The 26423-nt window shown below is 48.8% G+C and overlaps 2 protein-coding genes and 1 long non-coding RNA gene across 5 annotated transcripts; 2 read left to right on the top strand and 1 right to left on the bottom strand.

Annotated features, from left to right (window-relative positions):
- Positions 1-96: 96 nt before the first annotated feature.
- On the top strand, positions 97-4992 carry mrpl58 (mitochondrial ribosomal protein L58). Of its 2 annotated transcripts, none has more exons than XM_060037578.1 (6): positions 97-292; positions 378-402; positions 500-559; positions 675-757; positions 879-1048; positions 3013-4992. In XM_060037578.1, the coding sequence occupies exons 1-6, from the start codon at positions 134-136 to the stop codon at positions 3095-3097; spliced, it is 582 nt and encodes a 193-aa protein (XP_059893561.1). In that variant the 5' UTR covers positions 97-133; the 3' UTR covers positions 3098-4992. The 2 variants fall into 2 exon arrangements, with proteins under 2 accessions (XP_059893561.1, XP_059893560.1); XM_060037577.1 differs by having other exon boundaries at positions 100-292; positions 876-1048.
- Positions 4809-26423, bottom strand: col1a1b (collagen, type I, alpha 1b). 2 transcript variants are annotated; one of them, XM_060037378.1, is made up of 51 exons: positions 26202-26423; positions 24512-24706; positions 23809-23840; positions 23538-23567; positions 22949-23041; positions 21925-21996; positions 21502-21546; positions 21221-21274; positions 20638-20691; positions 20271-20324; positions 19834-19887; positions 19681-19734; positions 19289-19333; positions 19023-19076; positions 18803-18847; positions 18615-18668; positions 18099-18197; positions 17815-17859; positions 17606-17704; positions 17008-17061; positions 16778-16885; positions 16274-16327; positions 15082-15180; positions 14911-14964; positions 14579-14677; positions 14382-14435; positions 14201-14254; positions 13755-13808; positions 13553-13606; positions 13095-13139; positions 12869-12967; positions 12380-12487; positions 11798-11905; positions 11491-11544; positions 11229-11282; positions 11008-11115; positions 10696-10749; positions 10519-10572; positions 10240-10401; positions 9879-9986; positions 9541-9648; positions 8982-9035; positions 8747-8854; positions 8397-8450; positions 8103-8210; positions 7885-7938; positions 7644-7751; positions 7256-7544; positions 6387-6577; positions 5649-5891; positions 4809-5366 (listed from the first exon to the last, which is right to left on the bottom strand). In XM_060037378.1, the coding sequence occupies exons 1-51, from the start codon at positions 26281-26283 to the stop codon at positions 5220-5222; spliced, it is 4362 nt and encodes a 1453-aa protein (XP_059893361.1). In that variant the 5' UTR covers positions 26284-26423; the 3' UTR covers positions 4809-5219. The 2 variants fall into 2 exon arrangements, with proteins under 2 accessions (XP_059893361.1, XP_059893362.1); XM_060037379.1 differs by lacking the exons at positions 13095-13139; positions 13553-13606; positions 13755-13808; positions 14201-14254; positions 14382-14435.
- On the top strand, positions 14599-16096 carry LOC132446999 (uncharacterized). The gene is made up of 2 exons (XR_009523000.1): positions 14599-14734; positions 14801-16096. It is a non-coding gene; the product is annotated as an uncharacterized LOC132446999 (long non-coding RNA).

Raw genomic sequence — 26423 nt, forward strand, 5'->3', positions numbered from 1 at the left:
GGACCCCCACAATATATATCGCCCCACAAAATATATATATATTTTTTTTTTTACAAATTAAATGAAGTACCCTGGCTTCCCTAGTTTTGTTGCCTCCTCAAATGCCGTAAAGCAGCAGTCGCAAAACTTCAAAATGGCGACCTCCTTTGCGCAACGTTATTTACTTTCTCGTTCATTTATTTACCATCTAATATCTCAACATGCGAGATTCAAGAGTGTTAAAACCAGCAGTTTCTTAAAACAGGTCATCTATTCAAGTCTTGGCTACACGTTGCGAAGAGATAATTCACAGGTAAATGCATGATTCATTTGCTTTAGGAATGAGCTATACTATACTACTATACCACTTCTAGACTAATCTATTTTTAATGTTACAGGTTGCCAGAGTACATATTCCTATCGGTAGATACACATTTTCTTCATGGTTAATTCACAAAATGCTTTGTTTTCTACATGCACGTTGGAATGGTATACCTTGTAATGTATATTTATGCCGTAGATCGGCTCAAAGTATCGTACTGTCGAAGCGGTGGTGCTGGAGGACAGCATGTCAACAAAGGTGAGTCTGCTATGTGAAACATGATATCAAATATATAAACATGAAAGCCCCTTGCTTTCACCGAGTCAGGCCTGCAGAGAGTCATCTTCTCACGTTTTGATTCTCTTCGCATTAGTCAACACAAAAGCGGAGATCAGATTCCATGTGCAGACAGCGGACTGGATCCCACTAGATGTTCGACAAAAAATCATTGAATTGGTGAGTGGTGACTGCTGGAGTGCAAGTGCTAATTCATACAGTTTCATTTTAGTCCACCTTGACCGCTATCCATACAGCCACACAGTGTGTTTTCATTTAGTTTTCCTTTTTTATGGAGAAGAGCAAGAACCGCATCAACAAGGCAGGGGAGCTTCTGGTGACGTCGGAGCTCAGCAGGACCCAGCGGCGCAACCTTGAGGACTGCATCGACAAGATCGCCGCCATCATCGCTGAGGCCAGCGAGAAGCCGCGCGAGCCCACGCCCGAGGACATTGCCCTGCGGGCTGTCAGGTGAGAGGGGCTGACCGTATCTTTTAACTCCCAAGTACTGCGATCACACCGGGACATGTACCATACATCCCATTCCAAGAGGCTATTTCATAACTCCATACACAATATATACATTATAACACTGATAACACTTAATCAGTAAGAAAGCATCAAGAACAGAATGCAGCAGAGATTATTGTGTTTCTGCAGCTATAATGAGGGGAAGAAACACATTTCTCGTGGTGGAATGGTGGAAGCTTAAAAAGACTCAAAAGGATCAGGGGTCTCATTTATAACCGTTGCGTACGCACAAAACGGGGCTGAAAGTGGCGTACGTGACTTTCCACCCCAAGGTTGTGATCTATAAAAAACTAACTTGACGGGAGAATGTGCGCAGCCCAAAGCAAACTCTGACCCATGCGTACGCATGGTTTGGAGGAAAAGGAGAATTGTATGACACAGACGGTGTGGTGGTGAACTGTAGAGTGAGAAGAACGATTATGTTTTATCATTGCCCTTCATGAGTTTAATTTCATCCCGTATCATGAGTTAAATCTATGTAATCAGAATAATTTAAGTCATTTGTGTTATTTCTCAGTTATAACTCGAGAAACATCTCCTTAGAATCGAAATGAAAATGAAAATTCAAAATTCTCTATTTAATCCCGTCACTCCATACTGTCCACTGACGGCGCGACTGCATGGAGAAAAGCTTCTGTCCAACATGTGTCAATAACCTAATATTTTTATGTGACACTGTAAACACATGTCAATTAAATCCCAAGTGTGGAAAACCAAGCCACATACTCCTCATCACAATCGTTATATTATTGTCCGTTCCTCTTGATGCTTTTCATGACTAATCAGGCATCAAAAAGGGGTTATGTTCAAGAACATTTTACGTGGGTGATTTCTAACTGATTATCCAAGGTGTTCTCGGTCAGTCTTATTACCGTAACCCTATAAATACAGAGGTGAGCGCCATGGTAATGCTGCACCATAGCACTGCTGACACTGCTGGAGGACCATGCAAATGGAAGGATTCGGAGGGAGAGGGTCTTCAGGGACCATAACGATTTATTGGTACATAAAAATATGTACCTTTATGTCAGACCACTTCTTTTTTAATCCTAGGACTGTGCGCTCCGTGCCACTGACAGAGTTCACTGCTGCAGCAACATGTTGCCACTCACTCTGCTTTTTGTTGTCAGTGATCCCAATCCCGTGACCGCCGAACAAAACTACCTTTCGGGCCTCCACCTCACCCACAAGTGTCTCCACTTCAACCGCCGTGAAATTTTGCTTTTTTGCTTTTCTCAGACCTTCTGCCATTGTTTCCGACAAGACAAAATACTTGCATCTGAGTCTGTTTTATATGCAGATCGCATTCATGAGGTCGTTTGCATTGACCAATTATGGTTAAAAGGCACTCTGTGATTTATAAAGCAAAGATTGCTTAGAGGTGTGCGTACGCAGGGTTTTATAAGTCTGAATATTTTTTGCCTCACGCAGAACTTGGCTTTTGGGCGTACGTACACTTCTGGTAACGATCCCACGCACAGTTTTATAAATGAGACCCCTGGCCGGTTTGCCAAAGTTAATTTATGACGTTGTCTATGTCGAGATGTAAATCAATGTCGACAGCTTGAGTTCCTAGAAAAACGTCCAGATCCTTTTAAAAACAGTTTTAGACAATTTTTTTTTGCTAATTTGGTGGTTTGTTTCACATTGAAGACGTAGTATTAGAAGTACATGTGACTGATATAGAGTTTCCCTTGGACATGCTTAATAGTACCAGGCGAGATTACATTTTTTCGTGGTCAGTTTTCAGATATTTCATTCCTCAAGGCCCATAAAGTTATGACTGTTTTTGTATTATATCGTCTTAACTTGATAGATTGTAACCTCATGCATATTCTGTATGAGTTACCATGTAAGGTATAAACGGTTTATCCTTTAAACACAATGTGTCTTGGGTTCTGCAGACTAAAGAAGATGAACAAAGAGCGACTGCAACAGAAGAAGCTCCACTCAACCATCAAGCAGAGCAGACGCGTCGATTTCGACTAATAATGACCTAGGAATAGAATATTGTTTAAGGTTATTTGTACCTCAAGATTCGGAAAGAATGTGTATTTAAAGGGAAGGCCGCCAGGGGGCGCTGGAGGGCCCGCCAACTTGTTCGAAAGTGTTTCAAAACATTGTATATTTTAAGGTTTCATCATGCAATACCATTGTAAAAAATGTATATATTTAATAAATGATTATTGTACACCGTAACATCTATATACTGAATTATTTACTAATGGTGTTACATTTCCTTAGTGTGCTCAAGTCAAAGAGCCTTAATATTAACATCAAGGCTTTATTAAAAAATATATATATTGTATTGTGGATAGTAGGCCTGTATTATTTATTTAATCCATATCACATAAGGTTTGGTTAAGATTTTTTTAATACAGGCATCAAATTCCCCCATTTGGAAGCAAACCAGGAACCTTGACCTTTGCCCTCCCCTGCTGCCAGAAACCGCTGAACTGTTATTAGAGATGTTATTTTTAATAACATGATTAATAGCCATTTTTTATAGAGCTTTGCATACCTAAAGGTATGCTCGTTTTGTTATTCATAGGCCTTATTTTCCTTCCTCTTCCGGAAGGTGATCCCTTGCTTTTATCTTTGGCAGGACCCACTATTTCTTGATTGTCCCAAATACTTTTTTCTACAAAAATGTTTAGTTTTTTGGTAAACTTCAAGGCTGGTATTTTGGAAGGGTAATATTGGACAGAATTGGTCTTTTTGGTTTCGCTGCTGCTTGTCAGAAAGGCTCTTGGCAACGGTTGTGGAACGATTGGATTGTACAGTGTTTTCTGTTTTACCTGTAGAGGCTAAAAACAACAACACAACTATCTACACCACATCTGCACTCCTATTAGTTTCGGTCAGAATGGACAAAGTAACTATCCATTCTCGGTTTCACAACAGTTGCAAACAAGACAGCGAAAACCCAGCCATTGAGTAGACCACTTCTCATGCTTTTATTTTAGCATTCACAATAATTAAAAACATCTTGATTTATTATACATGTACAGGATAAGTACAGAATCTCTCCTCTAAAACCATGAGAGTGGGTCCCTGCCTTTTTTTTTTTAGAAACCCTTTGCAGAAAAAAAGCAATCAACACGAACAACATGAATGCAGTGATGGGAAAGGTGTACTGTTTTAGTGAGAAAAACAAGGGGAATGAACCCAGTGGGCCATACAGAAGAATTGGAAAGTAAAAGTAAAACACATTGGCATGGAAATGATAACCCAGAGGTAAATGCTCTTTGCTACAAAGACATGGTTGCAAGCATCAGATCTGTATGTGTCACTGTTTAGGACCTCTGTCATCGAACCAACACTGAAGAAGAAAACAATTGCACTGCATAGAAAAAAAGAACGTTAATTCAAATCCGTTAGCACCAAAGTTTCTGCAGGCATTAGTGGCAACATTATGGGAGTGATGTAATCTATTGAACATCAATATCCGGGCCTCTGAGTGGATAATGGCACCGTGAAAGGCTTTTGAATCCCCCCTAGCCTGGGCCAATTGGCTTGTTGTGTAAAATGTACCCCCTTGTGTGATGAAAAGTTCGGGTGGACTTCTAATATGAGGTAGCCATTCAAAATGAACCAAAATGGAGATGACTTTGGAGGTCTTGTTCTGTGGTTGTCTGTCTCGTGGTCTGGGCAGCAGCTAAGCTGTTTCTTTCAGATGTAAAAACAAGAAGACGCTGCACACTTTTTACAATTTATTTAACACCAGAAAATGGTACACATCATTTGTTGTCTTCAATGTCCTTCTGCAGTGGTAAAAAATTGGCAAAAGTCACCTGTGGTTCATCATGTGGAACTTTTTTGTTTGCTTGGTTTGTTTTTCAAACTCCGGGGGGAAATTTTACACAAGTATATATTATTTTCTTGTTGCCAGAGGAAAAGATTCTTTTAAAGTGTCCTTGTAGTCGGTTTCGGTTGATGCAGCCCTACATCAAAAAAATGCTTCTTGTGTTTGGAAAAAAAAGTCTTCAGTCTAGTAGTTTTTTGACCAATGGCAGCCGAATGAGTTTTGAATGCATAGAAAAAAAGGTTTAGAGATGACCGCTAGAAAAAAAACAACAATTTCATGTCCATATTTCTTTGATTTTTTTTTTTACAAGAAGCAAACGGGGCCAACTTCCACGCCGAATTCCTGATCAGCAGCGCCAACATCCATAGGAGCAATGTCAATGATTGGCAGGCGGGAGGTTTTCGATGTCTTGTAGTCGATGACTGCCTTGCCCCATGAGCCAGTGTGTGACTGTGGAGGGAAAGGGAAACAAACAGAATGAATACATGGCCATATTTAGTCGATCTTTAATTTCGCACACATACGTGTAAAGAAGCCCAAGTGGAGGCAATCTGGTTTTGTGTGTATCGTGTGTAGAGCAGAATAGAGTGGAGGATAGAGTATCAGAGTAGAGTAGGAGAGGCGGGTAGTGATCAGAGAGTAGGGCAGTGAGTGTGCGGACAGTAGAGAAGCAGCAGTAGAGCAGCGAGTGTGTGTAGAGTAGTGCGGCGGAGGGAGGGAGTGGAGTCTCACCGTGCAGCCATCCTCGCTGACGGTGTATGTGAATCGGCTGTTTCCCTCGGCTCTGATCTCCACGTCGTTGGAGCCCTGCAGCAGCAGTGCCTTCTTCAGGTTGCCGGTGTTGTCGTCCATGTAGGCCACGCTGTTCTTGCAGTGGTAGGTGACGTTCTGGCTGGCCTGGTTGGACATCAGGCGCATGAAGGTCATCTGGATGTTGACATCCTCCTGGTCAGAGCCCTCGGAGCCATACTGGAACTGTGAGAGAGGGAGGGAGAGGGAGGGAGAGGGAGGGAGAGGGAGGGAGGGAGGGAGGGATGGGTTATTCACACGCAATGCTGGTCTGTTCCCAACTCAATACATTCCAGTTTATGCTCTCGTGGGTCAATTCAAATTTTAATACAAGCCCTTAATCCGAGTTACAATCTCAAGGGGCTCCGCTGGTCACAATTTCAACCCCTCCACTAACCCTATAGCCCCCCAAAGAGCAAGGGACAAGCCCCTTAAGGCCCAATCCCATTTCTACCCCTTACCCCTTCACCTTACCCCTCCCCCTTGTTTTGAAGGGGTAAGGGGAAGGGGTAAGGGGTATTAATGGGATTGGGCCCAAGTTATCAAGGATAGATATCTTGGGAAGCCGTTCCAGCTGAAACGCTTTGTGGCCACAGTAGCGTTATGTATCATGACTATATCCGTGACTTGTTTCAGACAGTGAATTGTTTAAGGGCCTCCTTGTCCGGGGGGCTTGTTTACCTGGAATCCACCAGTCATGGACTCGCTGAACCACACGGGCTTCTTCTCCTTGATGTTCTTGCTCAGGTACCAGTTCTTCATGGGCACCACGGACTTGGCGGGGGCGATGCAGGTCGCGCCGGTCTCCATGTTGCAGTGAACCTTGATGGCGTCGAGAGCGGAGCCCTGGTTGGGGTCCACCCAGTACATGCCTGTTCCCAACACAGACCAGCGACCGTGTTAGCAACACAGACCAGGACAACATCGGACAGGAATGAGAATTCCCCTTCGTTTTTTTCCCCAGGTCTGTGATAAATGCGCTATTAGCAGCGCCCTAACACTCACTAACTCAATTGCTCCCAACTACTCATAGATGGCTGAGCTCCACCCTAACTACTCATGGAGGCCTGAGCTCCACCCTAACTCCTCATGACTAGCTGAGCTCCATCCTAACTCCTCATGACTAGCTGAGCTCCATCCTAACTCCTCATGACTAGCTGAGCTCCATCCTAACTCCTCATGACTAGCTGAGCTCCATCCTAACTCCTCATGACTAGCTGAGCTCCATCCTAACTCCTCATGACTAGCTGAGCTCCACCCTAACTCCTCATGACTAGCTGAGCTCCATCCTAACTCCTCATGACTAGCTGAGCTCCACCCTAACTCCTCGTGACTAGCTGAGCTCCATCCTAACTCCTCATGACTAGCTGAGCTCCACCCTAACTCCTCATGACTAGCTGAGCTCCACCCTGACTCCTCATGACTAGCTGAGCTCCACCCTGACTCCTCATGACTAGCTGAGCTCCACCCTAACTCCTCATGACTAGCTGAGCTCCACCCTGACTCCCCACGGAGGCCTGAGCTCCGTGGGTGTGGGCCGCCCGACGTACCGCTCTTCCACTCGGGGTGGCACATCCTCAGGTCGCGGCACATGCGGGCGGGGCTCTTCTGGCTGCCCTCGGGGTCGCGGATGTTCTCGACGGTCTGGGTCAGGGTCTTGAGGGTGGCGTCGACCTCGTTGTCGCGGTCGTTCATCAGGTTGGGGTCGTCGGCGCGGTAGTGGCCGCCGCCGCCGCGGTAGGGATCGGGAGCCTTCTCCTGCAGGGGCTGGGCTGGGAAGACCCATCCGCCGCCAGGGGCTCCGGCGGGTCCGGGGGCTCCTGGGAGACCGGGGGCACCCTACGACCGGGGTGAAAGAGCGCCGGGGTCAACACCGCTCTTTTTATGTGTGTGTGTGTGTGTGTGTGTGTGTGTTAGTGATATTTGAGTGAGACGTACAGCGGGTCCCATCTCTCCGTTGCGACCGCGGGGTCCGGGGGGTCCGATGGGGCCGGGGAGTCCGTTCATGCCGTCCTTGCCGGGGACACCGTTGGATCCAGAGGGTCCCTGCGGAGATCAAGAGGGGGGGGAGTCAGCTCTGTTCCCCCAGGAGGAGGAGGAGGTGGTGGTGGTGGTGGTGGTGGTGGAGGTGGAGGTCGGTGGGGACAATGTACGGGGGGTGGGGGGGGGTAGTACTCACTCGGGGTCCAGCGGGTCCGTTCACACCGGCGGGTCCTTGCTCTCCGTGGACTCCCTGCGGGGGACAAAACGCGGTGAGTGACCCGTGGGACTAGCGGCCGACGGCACCTGGAGGACAGCTCCGCGCCGTCGACCGATAGGAGGGGATGGAGAGCGCCCGTTGGCACGGTGATGGTGTGGGGGGGGGGGGGGGGGGGGGGGGGGGGTCGGTGTACTCACGGAGGTGCCGGGCATTCCCTGCATTCCGTTTAATCCTCTGTGTCCCTTGTGTCCTCTGTCTCCTGCCTCTCCGGACTCTCCCTTGTCTCCGCGGCCGCCAGCAGCGCCCTGTCACCGAAGAGAGGGGGGAGGGGTCAGCCACCGTGTGTGTGTGTGTGTGTGTGTGTGTGTGTGTGTGTGTGTGTGTGTGTGTGTGTGTGTGTGTGTGTGTGTGTCTGTGTGTGTGTGTGTGTGTCTGTGTGTGTGTGTGTCTGTGTGTGTGTGTGTGTGTGTGTGTGCGCGCGCTATACGTACAGCAGCACCACGGGCACCAGCGGGGCCAGACGGGCCTGAGGGACCGGCGGGGCCCTGGAGGAGACGAGAGGAGGAAACGTTTTACTTTGTCGGTTATTCTACAGGCAGCTGAACACAGCCGTAGGGCCCGTGTTTAACCGGCGGCCATCTTGGTTTCTAGAAGAGTTCCACGTTCAGTGTTAAGAACCAAGATGGCTGCCAGGGGAAAAAGGTCCATATGGAAAAGCAGTCGTCAAATTACTAGATTTGTACATCTGTATTTTATAACGGTTCGAAGGTCCCCCAATTCGAGACTCTCGGTGCTTTAAAATGAACTAAAATGGGGTGTAGAAGAAGGTTCTGTTTCTTACGCCCTCTCCACGGTCTCCGTTCTTTCCAGAGGGTCCGAAGGCTCCGGGGGCGCCAGGGGCTCCGGGGGCACCAGGCTGTCCGGCGTTACCAGACTCACCACGGTCTCCCTAAACACACACACGAGGAGAACCCGCCGCCGGATGAGTACAGTAATACGGATCTGGTCCAGGATCAGATGTTAAAGGTGTGTGTGTGTGTGTGTGTGTGTGTGTGGGGGGGGGACAGTGTGCCTACCTTGGCTCCAGCGGGTCCATCGCGACCGGTGGCACCATCGTGTCCGGTAGATCCCTGTGGAGCGGACACATCAGAGCTAAGCTAGCTCCCCATCATTCTTCACCATGGGTCAGGACGTTGGCTCGGACCAACGCCGAATCAGCCCAGACCTCAACACTATCCACTCGATTTGAACTTCGATTCATCGGTCGCATCGTTGGTGAATAATGTGTTACTACCTCAAGGAGATGCTGTTTAACAGGTGCTAAAAGATGCTAATGGCTCATACCATGTCAATATTAGTAAAAGTTGTATCGATATCTCTATAAGGGTTTGTGTTATTTTATGTTTAGGTCAATTTTACCGGTTTCTCTTGCAAAAGAGCATTTGATTCTCAATGAGATCGAAATATTGTCTATGTGTCCTCTATATTCTCTGTAGATAGATACTCTATATGTCTGTAAACTCTGCTCATCATAGGACTTACTCAAACCCAAGTGAATCCTGTTGCTACTTTCACTCTTTCCTTTCTAATTCCCCGAACTCAAGATGGCGTCGGGCTCATGAGGTGAACTCTGACCTCGCGACCAGCCTCTCCGTTGGCACCAGATGCGCCGGGGGGTCCCATGGGGCCGGGGGGTCCGCGCTCGCCGAAGGGTCCTGAGGATCCCTGCTTACCGGGCTCACCCTGACGGGGGTCAAGACACAAAGAGGTTGGATCACTAAACGGAAGGGGAGCAGGACAAGGGCCCGACGGGAAGACTAACCAGTGTAAACATAACATGTATGTTGTGAATGTATCTATGCCTGAATCATCACTTAACACAAGGGTTTCATTTTCAGCCGCTTCAGCACAAGTTAAGCCGGTAGCGAGCAGACGAGGCGCCGCGCGACGCCCCCGGGAGGGAAGCTACTCACTCCGGGGCCGGGAATGCCGGGGAATCCACGCTCTCCACGTTGTCCGGACAGACCGAGGATACCACGCTGTCCACCGATACCCTGGGGTCCGGGAATTCCTGGGGCACCCTGGGACACGGCGACAGCACACACACACACGGGGTCAACCACAGGAACACCCGCGATCACAACACAACTAGTCACAACACTGCTGGTACTGATGGTGATGATGGTGGTGGTGGTGGTGGTGTTGATGGTGGTGGTGGTGGAGGTGGTGGTGGTGTTGATGGTGGTGTCGGAGGGGGTGGTGTTGGTGGTAGAGGTGGTGTTGAAGGTGCCGGTGGAGGTGGTCGTGTTGGTGGAGTCTTTTTGCAGGACTTACAGCGGGGCCATCAGAGCCTTGGGATCCCTTCTCTCCGGCGGGTCCGACGGTTCCGACTCCTCCAACCTCACCGGGGCGACCGGCGGGGCCGGTCTCACCGCGACCTCCCTTCTGCCCTTCCTTTCCTGATGGCCCGGTGGCTCCGGGGAGTCCAGATGCTCCCTGTTAAAGTCAAGGAGAGGGTCCGGGTAAACGCCGTGGCGAACAAGGCCACATTTTGCTGCGGTCCTGTAGTCCAGGACTAGTAGGAGGTCTAGTGGTAGGAGGACTGAGACTCACAGAGGGGCCGGGGGGTCCCATTCTTCCAGCGGCTCCGGGGAAGCCAGTAGCACCCTACGCAGGCAGAGAAGGAACAGAGTGAGCCGACGACATCCATCGGCATCTCACGTGTTTTGTTGTATTGTGCCGGTTCGCCAACTGCGGCGGTATTCCTGACGGGGTTCATCCGATACTTACAGGAGATCCAAGGCCACCGCGAGTTCCTTTAGGTCCTGCGGGTCCAGCGGGTCCCTGTGAAACACCAACGTGCACATGGGTTACGCCACGGAACACGTTGCAGTACCGGCCTCTACCATGCAGGGGGCGCTGTTGCGTGGAGCAGCTCATCGTTGAGGAGTATGTCACTCCGGAAGGTAATGCTTGTTTATTCTTTAGCTACTAGACGCTACGGGTAAAGAGGGGCGGTGACGTTACGAGCGGGGCTGACGTAGACTCGGGTCGCGTCGTGACGCCGAGCGGGCGTTGTAACTATGACAACAGGTGGCCTACCTGAGGTCCGGCAGAACCGATGGGTCCGGAAGAGCCGGGTGCACCAGCGTCTCCCTTGGGTCCGGCCTCTCCAGACTCTCCCTTGGCTCCAGGCTGACCGTTGTTACCCTGGGGGGGGGGAAACATGAGCAGACATGGTGAGCGTGGAGAAGGGTGGATGTTTGTGATAAGTATTCAAATGCGGCGCTCTACGACCGAACGCGGTTAGCCGGGCCACTCACAGGGGGTCCGGCGAATCCAGCGGGTCCAGATGGACCAGACTCTCCACGCTCGCCCTGTGTGAGGAAGAAGAGGAAGAAGAGGAGGAAGGTGAGGGAGGGGAGAGGTTAGAGACGCCAAGCGCTGAGCGGCACTGAGCAGAACCGAACAGCACTGAGCAATACTGAACAGTATTGATCAGCACTGGGCAGAACTGAACAGTATTGATCAGCACTGAGCACGGCAGCTTAGTTTATGTTTTAGGGGGAGGGAGGCTATACTTACAGGGGAACCGCGTCCTCCGGTTGATCCAGCGGGTCCTACGGCACCGCCTTCACCCTGGTGAACGAGAGCAGAGGAGGAGGAGGAGGAGGGGGAGGTGGAGAAGGTAGGAGAATGAGGAGGAGGAGGATTGCTGCTGCATCCGCTACAGCTACAGCCTATTACGCCTTAAGCTAGAAACGCTATTACTGCTACAGCTGCTATAACTGCTACTTTAAACAACAATGACTTTGACCGCTGCTCATGTGTCGTCTTCTTCTACTGATGATGAATATTTCGCGTGATGCGGGCGGCGTCCTCTTCGGCTCACCTTCTCTCCCTGACCACCGGGGGGTCCTGGGGGTCCGATAGCTCCAGACATGCCGCGACCGCCGTCCTTTCCGGCTCCGCCCTCTCCTCCCTTGGCTCCGCCGTCTCCCTGGTAACACAAGCCCATCGCACGGGTTAGGGGGCTTTGTTTTCCGATGGAGTGCATGGTGGATGCACGTGTGACGCCATGTGGGAGGTGCGTGTCGTTACGATTTAGTACTGTCATGCCATGTCAATGTCCACTCCCTGAATTTGAGTTAAATTAGGTTTAGGTCAATCCAACCTAATTGAGTAAGTTGAATTCAATTCAAAAGGGACTCCAACATGAAGACCCATTTAAGGTGAATCGGATGAAATCAATTAAATAGGACCTTTGCCTTTTAAAGAGTCTAGTCGTTGCCCCGGGAGAAAAGACGTTTGAAGGCCGCCTCATGTGATTTGTTATGTTCAGTGTTTTAACATCACGGGGGCCTCGGCCCCTGCCCCCCCCCAGCTCCTGGTTGACTGGGTGACTGGTGACTGGCTGACTGGCTGAATGGGTGACTGGGTGACTGGGTGACTGGATGTCCGGTGCGTTACTCACTCTCTCTCCCTTGGCTCCGGACAGGCCTGAGGAACCGCGCTCACCGGGCATTCCCTGCATTCCTGGGGATCCGTTGCCACCGGGGGCGCCACCGGCACCAGTCTCTCCCTACACACACACACACACACACACACACACACACACGAGGAAGACAAAAACATTGTGAGTTATGATGCAAGCGTTCTCCATCCAATGCAGTCGAATGGACGAGTTGGATGCACAGGTGGACGACTCATGGCTCGTGGTTTGTGGTTTGTCGGTGGGCGAGTACGGGTCAAGTCAAGCCGATTGGACTACTTTATCATTTGATCACGGTTACGATCTCAAAGGGCTTCGAAAGCCACAATACACGAGTAAGGGATCCCTACTTCTTTGGGTTGAGGTTTGGAGTGTAGCCGGTGCCATTATGGACAACAAATAATAGGTAAAGGAAAAACAGTCAAATGTAATCACAATGCTAGTAGGTTCAATGCTAGTTCCCTAGCGTACCTTAGCTCCATCGTTGCCTGAGGGCCCGGGGGAACCACGGAGGCCAGTCTGTCCAGTGGGGCCGTTGGATCCACGCTCACCGGGGACACCACGATCACCCTGGGGAGGGGGGGGGGAGGAGAAGGACCTCAGTGTCAGGCGAGTGGGGAAGTACCGGACATGGGTAAAAGTGTGACAAAGGAAATGACGACAAGCAGCCTGCTCATGGACAGGAAGTAGTACTTACTCTGGATCCAGATGAACCGAAAGGTCCAACCTCACCGGGGGCACCCTGGGGGGGGGGGAGAGGGAGGGAGGGAGGGAGGGAGGGAGAGAGAGAGAGAGAGAGGAGGTGAACAACCTAATTCCTTTCCGAGCAGAAGATCAGATGGAGTAGATCCTAAATTAAATGAATTGGTTGTTTAATTGTATGTCACCTGTGCCTCGATAGCACTAAGGCTAAGGCTAATTATGAATCAGGCTAAAGGCATCCGTGTGTAATCACCCGTGTGCCTTTGTACGTAGCTACCTGGCGGCTGAACATGCAGCCACGCACTTCCAAGTATTATCATGCGGGAGTATTCTAGATTACTACGCCCAAAACATTAAACCCCTGCAGCTCATGTCATTGGTGGAAGAGGTTCATCCTCTGTGTTGTACCCAGCGGCGGCGGCGGCGGCGGCGGGGGGGGGGGGGGACACCTACCTGCTCACCAGGCTTGCCAGTCTCACCAGTAGCTCCTTGGAGTCCGGGGAGTCCCTGTGAGGGAGATCAGAGGTCGGAGGGATGAGTTTGAGCGGGAGGCGCCTCGTTTTATTCGAGGTGCAATATGAATGAGGTTTGTTTGTTGTCCTGTTAAAAGACACACTAATATCCGTGTATTCTATATTGTTGTGGAGGAACATACCTGGAAGCCAGGGGATCCGCCGGGGCCGCCCTCTCCCTTCTCTCCTGCACCTCCCTAGAGAGGAGGAGAGGAGGGGAAGAGGAGAGGAGGCGAGGAGAGGAGGTGAGGACACGAGGAGGATGAGAAGAGGACAGGAGGACATTCTGACTACGGGTGATGTTATAGTGTTGAAACGCTATCGCTTAGCGACAGTGGTGTTCTGGTATTTCGGGCTGACTGTGGTGCTGATGAGAGTCAACGCCGTGGTTCCGAAACACGTCAAAAACCTTGATACGCTGATCGGATTGATTGTTCTTTCTTTGATGTGTTGTTCAGTGGATTGGGTGATCGATGATCTAATCATTGATATGTCACGTGGTTCATTGGGTTGACTACTTGATGGGTTGATTCATCGATCGATTGATTACTTGGTCATGGATTCAACTATTGATTTGGGTGGTACTCACAGCTGGGCCAGAGGGTCCGGGTGCTCCAACATCTCCGTCTTTGCCGGGGGCACCCTGAGGAGAAACACATCCCGTTAGAGCCCTGGTCCTCCCATTGAAGGGTCCATGTTGAACCTTCGAGGGTGAGGGGGGGGGGGGGGGGGGGGGGGTGGGTGGTGGTGAATCAGCAGGTCGTACTTACAACAGCGCCGGTGTTTCCAGCGGCTCCACGCTCACCAGGCTTGCCAGACTCGCCCTAGGACGAGGAAGCAGAGGTTCAAACCTTCCATCCTCGTGCCGCCAGGTAAAACATAAAGTGGTGACTTCTGATCCAAAAACGGAAATATTTAGAGGTTTGGAAAATGCGAAAGCGATCCAGTTTTTTTTGGGGGGACTCACTGTGGTTCCCTTAGTTCCGGGGAATCCCATGACTCCGGGCTGACCTCTGGACCCAGCGGGTCCGGCTCCGCCAGAGCGACCATCTTGTCCGGGGGCACCCTAGAGAAGACGGCATGAGGATGAGAGGTTAGGCAGAGCTCAGCCTTCATCTCGCAGGTCTTCAGCCTTCATCTCGCAGGTCTTCAGCCTTCATCTCACAGGTCTTCAGCCTTCATCTCGCAGGTTTTAGCCCATGAGGGACACCGTGAGAAGTGCAGTTTGTTTTGTTTTAATATATATTTTCTGCAAGGAAATCGGTTCGCTCGATGGAAAATGGAGGAACAGGAACTTACAGAGGGTCCAGTTTTGCCGTCGGGTCCAGGGCTGCCTGGGCTACCAGTCACTCCCTGGGAGGAGGAAACAAAACAAAAGACCCGTTGGAAACCTTTCACAACAACAAAACACCTCGTATGTTTCTGCAGCTCAATAGATGAGGACTTCGGTAGTTGAGGTGTGAAACCCACCTTGGATCCGGTCACACCGGGCTCACCGGGGCGGCCAGACTCTCCAGTTGCTCCTTGGGGTCCCAGGGGTCCGTTGGATCCACGCTCACCAGGGGCTCCCTGTCAATCAACCACACAGTCAGCTAGGGCTAGGACCACAGTCAGGTAGGGCTAGGACCACAGTCAGGTAGGGCTAGGACCACAGTCAGGTAGGGCTAGGACCACAGTCAGGTAGGGCTAGGACCACAGTCAGGTAGGGCTAGGACCACAGTCAGGTAGGGCTAGGCATTACAGTCAGGTAGGGCTAGGCATTACAGTCAGGTAGGGCTAGGCATTACAGTCAGGTAGGGCCAGGCATTACAGTCAGGTAGGGCTAGGCATTACAGTCAGGTAGGGCCAGGCATTACAGTCAGGTAGGGCCAGGCATTACAGTCAGGTAGGGCTAGGCATTACAGTCAGGTAGGGCTAGGACCACAGTCAGGTAGGGCTAGCTATTACAGGTCCTTGTAGGGCTAGGGATCACATTCAGGTAGGACTAGGTATTACAGTCAGGGAGGGCTAGTTGTTACAGTTCAAGTTTGAACATGATGTTGATGAAGGCTAATCTTATTTATTTTTTTACTTTTTAAACTACTAAGAGAGTGACTCAGGAGCAGTTATGGGATGTGCGTGGTTATCAGGTCGAGGATTGAGGCCCTCTAGCTGTTAATGATCACAATGAACGTCCTTGTGTTTGAAAGGTGCTGTATGAATACACTTGCCATGCCTATGCATGACCATACAACCCTGGCAATGAAGGTCAAGGGCATTTTGGGTCACTGAGAAGTGCTCTAGCACTGTTCACATTTCAAATGCTATGATGATATTTAGCTTTTATCCAAAGCATCTTTGTAAGGGTGCCCTAATGCAGAAGTAAGGGTGATTATAGGTAGGTACCCTGGGGATGTAAAGTATTGATCCTCGGGCTCAGGGCCTAACTGGACAACCTTTCCGCAATGCTAACGCAATGTTTCCAGATCATATAATTACAATAATACTGCAGAACCAATACATTGTACACAGTTCTGGAATAACCTGACAGCATCAACGTTGAGACTAATGAGTGCTGAAGATGTTCACTAGGAGCTACGTGGGGTCAACAGAATAACGCTCTGAAGATAACAACATTATGGAGTCTTGCAGAGGACCTCGGCGAGCGCACGGAGAAACTCACCTTGCCGCCAGCGCCTCCATCAGTTCCGGGTAAACCGCGAGATCCGGGGGATCCCTAAAGGGACACACAAAAACACACACACACACACACATTTAGACTTTTCAGGGGTTCATCAACTTTTCATCACATGAGCCATTAGACCAGTTCAGTGTGCCCTATGAACAAACTTTTAACTCGCCGGAATCAGTCGTCCTTTCTCTCTGCACCTTGCGAGGCGAACTTACGTATCTCCACCTGGATGGCCACCCATAGTTTAAGAATTGCTGATGTAGCTCAAGGCTACTGGCAGAAATCCCCTTGGGAATAGTGAATGCTTTGGACAAGCGGGAGCGGTCGAATCGCGGGAAAATCAGTTGTCTTGTGACGGGATATGAAAGCAGATTTGACGATTTTTTTTTATCGGGAAATACTTCTGATGTTCCAAGATGGCGTCCTGCTGAGCACTGCACTAAGACAAACGGGGTTGTGGGGGACGGGACGGGGGGGGGGGCGGTAGTAACGTACACGCTCGCCGGGGGGTCCACGGGGTCCGCCGCCGCCTGGCTCACCACGGCCTCCTCTCTTTCCCTCCTCGCCGTTGGGTCCGGCGAGTCCCTGCACTCCGGCGGGTCCCTGGGGAAGAGCGGCGCAGAGGGGTGTTGGTACGGCCCAGTCGGGCCCTCAGGTGAGCTCACGCTGAGGCCACAGGATGGCAAAACTTAAGCAGGAGGGAGAGTAGACCACTGGCCACTTACGGTCTCTCCCTTCACACCTGGCTCTCCCTTGGGTCCGGGGGCTCCGGTCTCACCCTGGGAGAGAACAAACACACACGCGCACACACATGAAAGAATGAATCACGATTCCTTCACCAGTTCATTGGACTGCTGAGGGTTTAACAGGTAGTATCGAACAGGATCTACTGTGTAACTAATAGGCTCTGCTGTGTAACTAGTAGGATCTACTGTGTATCTAACAGCATATACTGTGTATTTAGTAGGCTCTACTGTGTATCTAAAAGGCTCTACTGAGTGTTTAACAGGTGTTCATATCTAGCAGTATAGTGTGTTTAACACCTGTGTTCTAAGCAGTATCTTCTGATGGTTTAACACCTGTGTTTTGGATTGTATCCAATGAGTGTTTAACAGATGTTTAACAGGAGTTTATCCAACACTCTATCCAGCAGCATCTCCTGTGTTTAACAGGAGTTTAAATGGTGTTTAACAGGAGTTTAACAGGTGTTTAACAGGAGTTTATCCAGCACTCTATCCAGCAGCATGTCCTGTGTTTAACAGGAGTTTAACAGGAGTTTAACAGGAGTTTAACAGGCGTTTATCCAGCGGCGTCTTTACTCACATTGTTTCCCTTGGGTCCGGGTGCACCGAGACCTCCCTGAGCTCCAGCGGGTCCACGGCCTCCGGGGAAGCCGGGGGCACCAGCGATACCACTGGGACCCTGCAGAAGGCCCAGGCGTGTTACTCAGAGACAGACGGGGGCATTCGGTACAGCGGACCATCGTCTGATGACCGAACCATGTGTTGATGTCGATTGTTTCTGATACTTACAACATTTCCCTTGGCACCAGGTGAACCATCGCTACCGGGGTTTCCCTGTTGGGAAAAGAGCGGGTAAATACAAATACACAAAACACTAATATTGTCCAAATCTCCTCTACAAACGGCTCGATAACGATGTTTACGTTATTCTTTATTATTTGTATTTGACGATTGGGTTTTTCCACATATAATGCCTCCATTTCCCCTACGGAATCAATATATCCATCTATCGAGGGTCTGATTGATCTATTGGGCATTTCCGAGAGGGACCAGAGGTCCTCGTCGGTACTCACAGCGACTCCGGCGGCTCCAGCGGGGCCGGGGTTACCAGCCTCACCACGGGCTCCCTGGGGTCCCTCGTTACCGCGTCCGCCCTGGGGGCCAGACTCTCCCTGGGGGGCCAAGCAGAAGGGGTTAGAGAAGCACGCCTCGCTCACCGCGCGGGCGCGTGTGCGTGTGCGTGTGTGCGTGTGTGTGTGCGTGTGTGTGTGTGTGTTAAGAGGTGTACTGTGAATGCCTAATTATTGGGGTTTGGGTTAAGCTACAGTTAGCCCATCAGTTGTGTTCTCGTGGTTGTGATGCAAAAAGTTTGCACCGAATACTGAATTGTTATCATTATTGTGCGTTGATTCTGTCTTTCTCAGGTGAGAGTGACATGGGTCCCAGACAGGTGGAACCAGGAGGAATAATCCCCCGTAGCCCCGGACGAAGCTCCTTGCGTCTGTACAGAGGTCAGTCCTCGTCTCCATGGCGATGGTGGTGGGGTGCTGCGGGGGCAGTGGGGTTGGGGTGTCTACGGGGACTCTCACCTTGATTCCAGCACCGCCGGGGAAGCCAGGTGGGCCAGCAGATCCGGTGGGGCCCTGGGAGACGACAAACAAACAAACAAGCGTCTCGAAAACTCTGTCCTCCAATCAGACACCAGGAAATAAAACCATGATCGTTCAATAATCGGACAGGGTGTTGAACGCTGATCACTCTGATCAATAATACTCACAGGAGGTCCGGAGGGTCCGCCGTTGCCATCGTTACCGCGAGCACCCTGCAGAAGAAGAAGAAGAGTGGATCAGGATTTTTGGGCATTTATCGACGACGCACCCTTTTGGGGGAGGCCATCTTGAAACCAAAAGGACACTGGGAAACTCGTGCGTTGTTATGCAGACTATCTCAGGGGATTTTGACGGATGCTACTTGATGGATGCAGGGGCCAGACTTACAGATGGGCCAGCGGATCCAGGGCGACCTCTCTCACCGGGAAGACCACGAGCTCCCTACGAGAGAGAGAGAGAGAGGGGGAGGGAGAGAGAGAGGGAGAGGGAGAGAGACACACCATGTCAGAGGGAAGGTTCATGACATCTAATATCATCCCTTCATCGTACATATTGAATCTCAATCTGGACGTGGTTGTGAATGAATATCGAATCAAATCAAAACTTTATTGATAGTGCTTTGCACGCGAGGCGAGACTGAGACCAAGACTCACCATGGCGCCGGGGATGCCGTTCTCGCCAGAGGCTCCGCCCTCTCCCTATAGGACACACGAGGAAGAGGAGGAAGAGGAAGAAGAAGAACAGAGTGATTCCCTCAGCACTTCATAATGACATTTTATTCATGTCTGTATACATTTTATTCAACGAGAGGAAATAAAAAACGAGATCAAAGATCATTCGCCAAGAGGTCCCTGGTTGTCCAGCAGCAGAGGTCAACGACATCGAGTGTCGGACCGACAACAACAAACTTTACAATGCCATCACGTTTACATCTACTTTAAATCAAACGTAAAGACATTCCCTGTCACTAGGGTCAGCGAGTCAAGCCCAGACCGATTGCAGAACCCGGCAGAGTCTTTATGCGCCAGGGCTCCCTGCCTCGTACCTTGGGCCCAGCGGGTCCGGCGTCTCCCTTAGCTCCATCCAGACCGCTGAATCCCTGCAGGAAGAGGAAGGAGAGACGGGGTTAGACGAGGGGTCGGTCGGAGAGGAGCAGAGGCTGACGTCTAGCCTGCCGTGCGCTGGGGTCGACACTCACTCTGTGTCCCTTGATGCCGGGAAGTCCGGGAGTTCCGGGGTGTCCACGGGATCCCTGGAAAAGAGGAAGAAGAAGAAGAAGAGGGAGGAGATGATGAAGGTATGTGCTATAATAATAATAATAATAATAATAATAATAATGCTAGGAGCTAATATTACCTTAAGATAACATCACTATATTTTCAACATGAGTAATTTATAATATGTGTGTTAATAATGAATTGTACCGAACATCACTTCTGTTTCCTGACTCTTATTTTGACATCACTTCTGTTTCCTGACTCTTATTTTGACATCACTTCTGTTTCCTGATTCTTATTTTGACATCACTTCCGGTTCCTGACTCTTATTTCGACATCACTTCTGGTTCCTGACTCTTATTTTCACATCACTTCCGGTTCCTGACTCTTATTTTGACACGGGGCCAGGGCTGCTCACCTGGGGGCCGGCGGGTCCACGCTCACCTGGGCGACCAGGCTTGCCGGGCTCACCCTGTTGGACACACACACACACACACGCGCGGTTAGGAACAGAGCAGCATTTGCTAGCCAACCTGCTAAGGCTGGCTGGATTTGTTTATGACACTGTTTATTAACCAACCAAATAAAGTTATTTCTAGCAGTAAAAAGTCAGAATGACATGAGAGAGACATAGAGGAATAGGAAAGCACCTTATATATACATAAACATATGTAAAACAATACAAGATAGCACAAGAGAATATAACAAAGGAATATGAATGTAAGATGTGAAAACATAAGAGAGAACATGTTACGACAGGAGATGGTTGTTAACAAATCTCTTACATCATCTCCATTCTTGCCAGGGGGTCCAGCGGTTCCACGGGATCCCATGGGGCCCTGGAGAAAACAAACACAACATGACCTTATAATACACACAGTAACGCAACTACAATTACAATCACAACTACACTGTCATTATGCTGCTTCCTATTTATAACGTCTTAGATGGAGTTGTAAGGCGCACATTCTGCATTCATTCTGTTCGTGTGTGTGCGTGTGTGCGCGTGTGTGTGCGTGTGTGTGTGTGTGTGTGTGTGTGTGCGTGTGTGTGTATCAGTTGGTCACTAGGACAGAGAGTAAAGGAGAGACAAGGAAGTAACCCCTGATGTAAAGACAACACATGTACACTGTTTCTACAGTATATACATTTCTACAATGCACACACACACAGACACACACACACACACACGCACGTACACACGCATGTGCAAGGGCGCAAAGCATACTAAATCTGTAGAAAGTTCTATACTCTCAGCTAAACAAGTGGCTTGGAAGCCATTGTGTGACAGGACTGCGTTGAGAGTCGACCTAGTGTAGACGTAGGTTCATGAGAGGCATCGATACGCAGGAATACATTAATACTTACAGATGCACCGGGCTCTCCAGGCTCGCCTGCGGGTCCAGTGAAACCCTGAGGACCCTGTCGGTTCAAAAGGGAGAGAGAAATAGAGAGACAGAGAGAGAGAGAGAGAGAGAGATTTAGCGAGAGTCAAAAGGTCTGTGTCTATGATCTAGTGGTTCAAAGCAATTATGCTATCTGAACAACCCCTTCGACCCATCTTGTCAGAAGGAAACGGTCGCTAAACATAAAAATGTGTTGTTATTGTTGTTGTTGAGCAGGATCTAAAATGGTGTCAGAATACTCACGCTAGATCCGGCAGAGCCGGGGGAACCACGGCTACCCATAGGACCCTGAAAACGAAGAGAGTCAAAGATGAGATCACTCCTTTCTTCAGCTCACATCTTAACGCACATTGACTGCTGAAGTGATGAGCTCTCAGAAACGGTGTAACCGAAAGCATGAAATATACCTGTGCTATTAACAACTGTGACCAGGAGGAACTGCTAATACACTAAAAGACGTCCGCATGCACCTCGCAGCCATATTGGTTCCACCTCCGTTCCAAGCGCCAAAGATGGCCACCTATGGCAGCCATCTTCAAACCAAGGTGACCGGCCGCCATAGGGGACTCGGGCCAATGTTGCCAGTATTGTCCCGGTGTCCTTTTGCATCCGAGTGCTGGCGTGTAACATAGTGTAGTTTAACGGCGGCGCGCGCTGACTTCGTACCATGGGGCCAGGGGCCGGGCTACCTCCGCTGGATTTGGAGTGGTCAGTGTAGCTCATTTGAGGAGAGAGGTTCTGTCAACAGAGGAGGAGAGAGTCATCCATTAGAACATAGTTCGATGCATATCATGTTTAGTGTGTTCATATACATATGTATATACATCAAAATATTAAAATAATAATTGTAATCATTGACCCAGATTATTGTTATGTGTTCTTGGCTACAAGACATATTGGACATTTAATTTAATAACATTGAGATAGAACTCTAATCCAAAATGCTGATTTCCACTATAAAATCAATATTGTGCAAGCTAGGTAGAGTGCAATGTTCACTAGCTCTGAGCATCTAACGATGCAAAGAGAGGGGCCATCAACCTTGAATCAGAGTATCTTCAACCTAGACCTTCTCACAAGGCCTCGGTAGAAACAGCAGAGCTCTGTCCACACTGCCAGTGCTGAATCTGTCTGGAACAATGTTCTCAGTGTCTTAACGCTATATCAAACATCATCTCTTCTATAGTTATCTGATGAGTTAGGTGTGACCAAAGGCGAGAATTATTGGTTTAATATTTAAGGTTAATCTGAAAACTCCCATGAAACATGGCATGTATGCTGACTGAAATGGATTGCTCTTCCATAATACAGAAATTCTACCCAGGATTGTAAACAATGTGCTGAACCAGAACAGGTGGTTCAGGAAATCAACAATCACACTGTTATCTTCTGTCATTTAGCATTCAACCGTCACCCTGTATTCTGTCCTGTACCCTTTCCATCCAGTCTTTGCAAAGCATCATGGGTAATTTGTCGTTTCGGGTTTCCCCAGCAAGGGACGTTTGTTATTCGCTACATTCGGGCCGTCACATGACGTGTGTGTGTGTAAAGATCCCCTCTCCCGCGCTACGCCAACATTAGATTCCATTCCCACCACGTCAGAAACAACCCCAAAATGGAGGACGGAGGCCAAAGTTTGAAGAGAATTCCGACATGGGTCATGTGAGGTCTGGAGGTGCAGCAGACTTACTCCGCCAAGGCCAGGGGGTCCGGGAGGGCCGGGGGGGCCAGCAGGGCCGTCCACACCGGGCCTGCCATCGTTACCGGGGGCACCAGGGGAACCCTGCAGCAAACAAAACAGGGGACATAGAGCCTTAATAAACGGGGGTCGTCGGCGGTCAGTTGGTGGGGGCCCGATGGGGGTGGTTGTTTGTATGGTGATGACGGTACATTACAATACACCGTCAGTCCGTGGGGATGGGAGGTGTTTGTGCTGTGTTCTGTCTGTCTGTCACTGGTCCACATTCGTGGATTGCTGTTTGCTTGCTTTAGCACCGAGTTTGTGTGTTCAATTTCCTTTCTACATTTTTGAGATTACAATTGCTTGTAATCTCCTTGAACTCAATTTACCTGGAATTTGAGGTCAAAGTTCATCTAGGGATTCATGTCATTTGATTGTGAATCGGTGCAAAAATATATTTTGCATTTTGGCTTTTAAAATTGATGGTTTGTCCACGTAGGGCCCTATCTATAAACAACGATCCACATCCATGACTAGGTGACGAAGACTGCCCTGGGTTGCACGTGATTTGAAACAGAAATGAGAAACAGATACATACCCTGTCTCCGGCCTCTCCAGGGAGTGATTCCTGCAGAGAGCAGAAGAACAGTCAGGCTTTACTGCAACCTTTGTCATTGTTCATATAATGTCAGCCGTTTTGAACCATGGATGCAGAATCATCAACAACATACAAGTGTTCAGTTTAAAGCTAAACAAGGTTTGTTTAGGAAATTAGTAAGACAGAACACAAAAGAACAACCTATTGTCCAATTTAGGTCAAGACATGCAACACATTTCCTTAAATTTCAGTGAATAAAAAGCATATCTACCTCGTAGTCGTTGCCTCTGGGCACCTGGACACCTATAGCGATAGAGGAGAATATGTATTATATACCCAGAGGAACTGAAAACCATGACTTCATATATCATATACAATGTGTAGCCTAATGTCTAGACTACACATTGTAGCCTAGACATGTATAAAATATTTTTTAAGGGATATTTTCCTCTGTGGATGTTTTTGTTCTGTTTGTGTTTAAGGGTCCACTATAAACATTTAACTATAACTATAATTAACTCTGGTATCACAATAATGTCTGCAGACTAGTAGAATGTGGAAAAATAATAAAGGACCTTCCATTGGCAACAAGTAGGCCTTTATCCCCCTCTTATAAACTGCTTTAATTATAGTGATCTCAGGTTGGAATCTTAAACGTATCCATGGAGTAGGCGTAATCCATCAATGAAAAGAATCAATTACATTGAGGAAAACAAAGCGTTATTCCAAAACGATTTGTTGTTGGATTCAAATCGTCAAGCAAGTGGTCGTAGGCTTAGGGCCTAAAAATCCAAGTCAGGGCCAGCAAGCATATCGACCTGCGGCAGCATTGATGCGTAAAGCCCACCGAATGAGGTGCCTGGTGGGTCAACACATTCCCCCGCACTAGATGGCGCCAGAATGTGATATAAAAAAGAAACCTGAAATAAAGTTGAAGAAATGCTGTCAAGGTAGTAGAAAGAGCGGTGGTGTACCATCGACGTCGGGGCAGATAGGGCAGCACTCTCCGTCGGGAATGATTGGGTCGTCGCAGTCAGACGAATCCTCGCAGATCACTTCGTCGCACAGGGGTGCTCCGTTGTCACACACGCAGATCCGGCATGGCTCTGGCTTCCACACATCCTTGTCGTTGTACAGCTGCCCGTCTGTTCGGCAGCTACCCAGTGGGCCTGACGAGGTAGGAAGAGAGAGCGATTCTTTTTGACGTTGCAATAACATGAAAGGGAATTGTCACTGAGGGAAAATGAAAAGGTCTGCAGCCCGTTGACTAAACCGCGCACCATAAACTCACACAGTAGCCATGCTTGGGAACTGTTGTGTCCCCAAAACACACACACACAAGTCTCAACTCGTTTTTATTCTACACCTTAACGCAAGCAGGTCTCTTAAAGTAAGGCTGTCTCACGTTCAAGCTTAATAGTAGATATAAATGCAATGATGAGTAAAAAAGGACAATAATTACAACAACAGCAATATTAAAATAGGAGCATTTAGTTAGTAGCTGTAGTAAAAGTTTAATGTGGCAGAGGGCTGACCTTTAAACTGCACCAACTAATGGAGTTGTGGTTATTTGTTATGGCTTGCATCAATTACATCTATGTTCGATTTCCCCATGAGTAAAATAAACCAAATACGTCCCCAGTGTCCATGGTTTGCGCATACAAGTCTATTGACAATAGGCTGAAAAGCGTCGAAATAGTGAATGAATCAGGTGTGCTTTTGAAGCGTTGGTCTGAAAGTAGCTTCGTCCTGTTAATTAGTGGGTGCTGTGACATGTTTCAGCCACATAGGGGCGCTGTTGGCCCGTGAACGCCTCCCGAAACACACCCTTCGCCGCGGTGATTAATTGACGTCTAGACAAATTGAACTCGACGCCAGAGTTCCAGCAATTTTCCATTGTCCTTCGAATAACTAATATTATGTACAGTAACAAACATTAACTGAGGTAAACTCGATGATTTGAAGGAACTTCAGCATACGGTGTTGAAATGTGTTAAATTGAACAATCGATCGATGGAAAATGATTGTTAAAAATACAATGATCATTTATTTTTGCTTTAGTTAATAACATATACGTTTAATTTAGTTTGTAAAGTTTAAATAATATGCAACACAGTTATTAGACATTCGATACCAGATACTGCTGGCAACGTTGGAGTTTTTCCATGCTGGTTAATGATCTCAACCTTAAAAGAATAAAACTTGTTTTAAATAGAATAATAGCTATTTATCATCAGTATTATAGTAGTATTATGTTCCTTTTCTTTTTCTCCACGAGTTGGATTTTATATAAACTTGAGCCGATGGGTTGTGCATCCCAAAAAAAAAAAGGGTCTGATGGTTATTCGGGTGGTTCTTGAGTATCCAACAACTCCACATCTGCACGCCAGAGAAACTACGACAGAGGGCTACGACATCATACAACAGTTGGAAATGGTGCAGTTCTCCCTTTCCAACAGAGTATGCGTCTAATATAACGGTGACATCACTGAGAAACCGCTGTCCAACCATTGCGTAAAGTGAGGCCACTTGGAGAGGGGTCGTCTCCCGCAGAGCTCTATCACTTCCAGACAACAGAAACCCCGCTCAGCATCCTCCTCCACCTCAGCCTTCCATCCCACAAAACTCCAATCCCATCAACGTTGCAAAGTTAGTCGGACTCACCTTCACCCTCGTCCTGACCTCTGACCAAAAGCACTGTTGCGCTGAGCAACAGCGCTAACCGAATATCCACAAAGCTGAACATGTCTAAATATTAGACATGTAGACTCTTTGAGGCAAGGGGAATCCTGTTTTTTCCTCAGACGCCACTCATACAAATTCCAGTCCGGTCTGTGTAACTCCAATCCAGACCCTAGCAGAAACTCCCTACTGCCTAAACAAATG

Source organism: Gadus macrocephalus, chromosome 18 (assembly GCF_031168955.1).
Source record: "Gadus macrocephalus chromosome 18, ASM3116895v1".
Taxonomy (NCBI): domain Eukaryota; kingdom Metazoa; phylum Chordata; class Actinopteri; order Gadiformes; family Gadidae; genus Gadus; species Gadus macrocephalus.

Excerpts from the sequence above, each read along its gene's own strand:
- mrpl58 (XM_060037577.1), top strand. The coding sequence starts at position 134 with ATGGCGACCTCCTTTGCGCAACGTTATTTACTTTCTCGTTCATTTATT. Across the intron at positions 293-377 it reads TGCGAAGAGATAATTCACAG|GTTGCCAGAGTACATATTCC; the intron begins GTAAATGCATGA and ends TTAATGTTACAG. Across the intron at positions 758-875 it reads GACAAAAAATCATTGAATTG|AAGAGCAAGAACCGCATCAA; the intron begins GTGAGTGGTGAC and ends TTTTTTATGGAG.
- col1a1b (XM_060037378.1), bottom strand. The coding sequence starts at position 26,283 with ATGTTCAGCTTTGTGGATATTCGGTTAGCGCTGTTGCTCAGCGCAACA. Across the intron at positions 9,036-9,540 it reads ACGGAGAGGCTGGTCGCGAG|GGATCTACCGGACACGATGG; the intron begins GTCAGAGTTCAC and ends TCCGCTCCACAG. Across the intron at positions 6,578-7,255 it reads CCACCCCGAGTGGAAGAGCG|GCATGTACTGGGTGGACCCC; the intron begins GTACGTCGGGCG and ends TGTTGGGAACAG.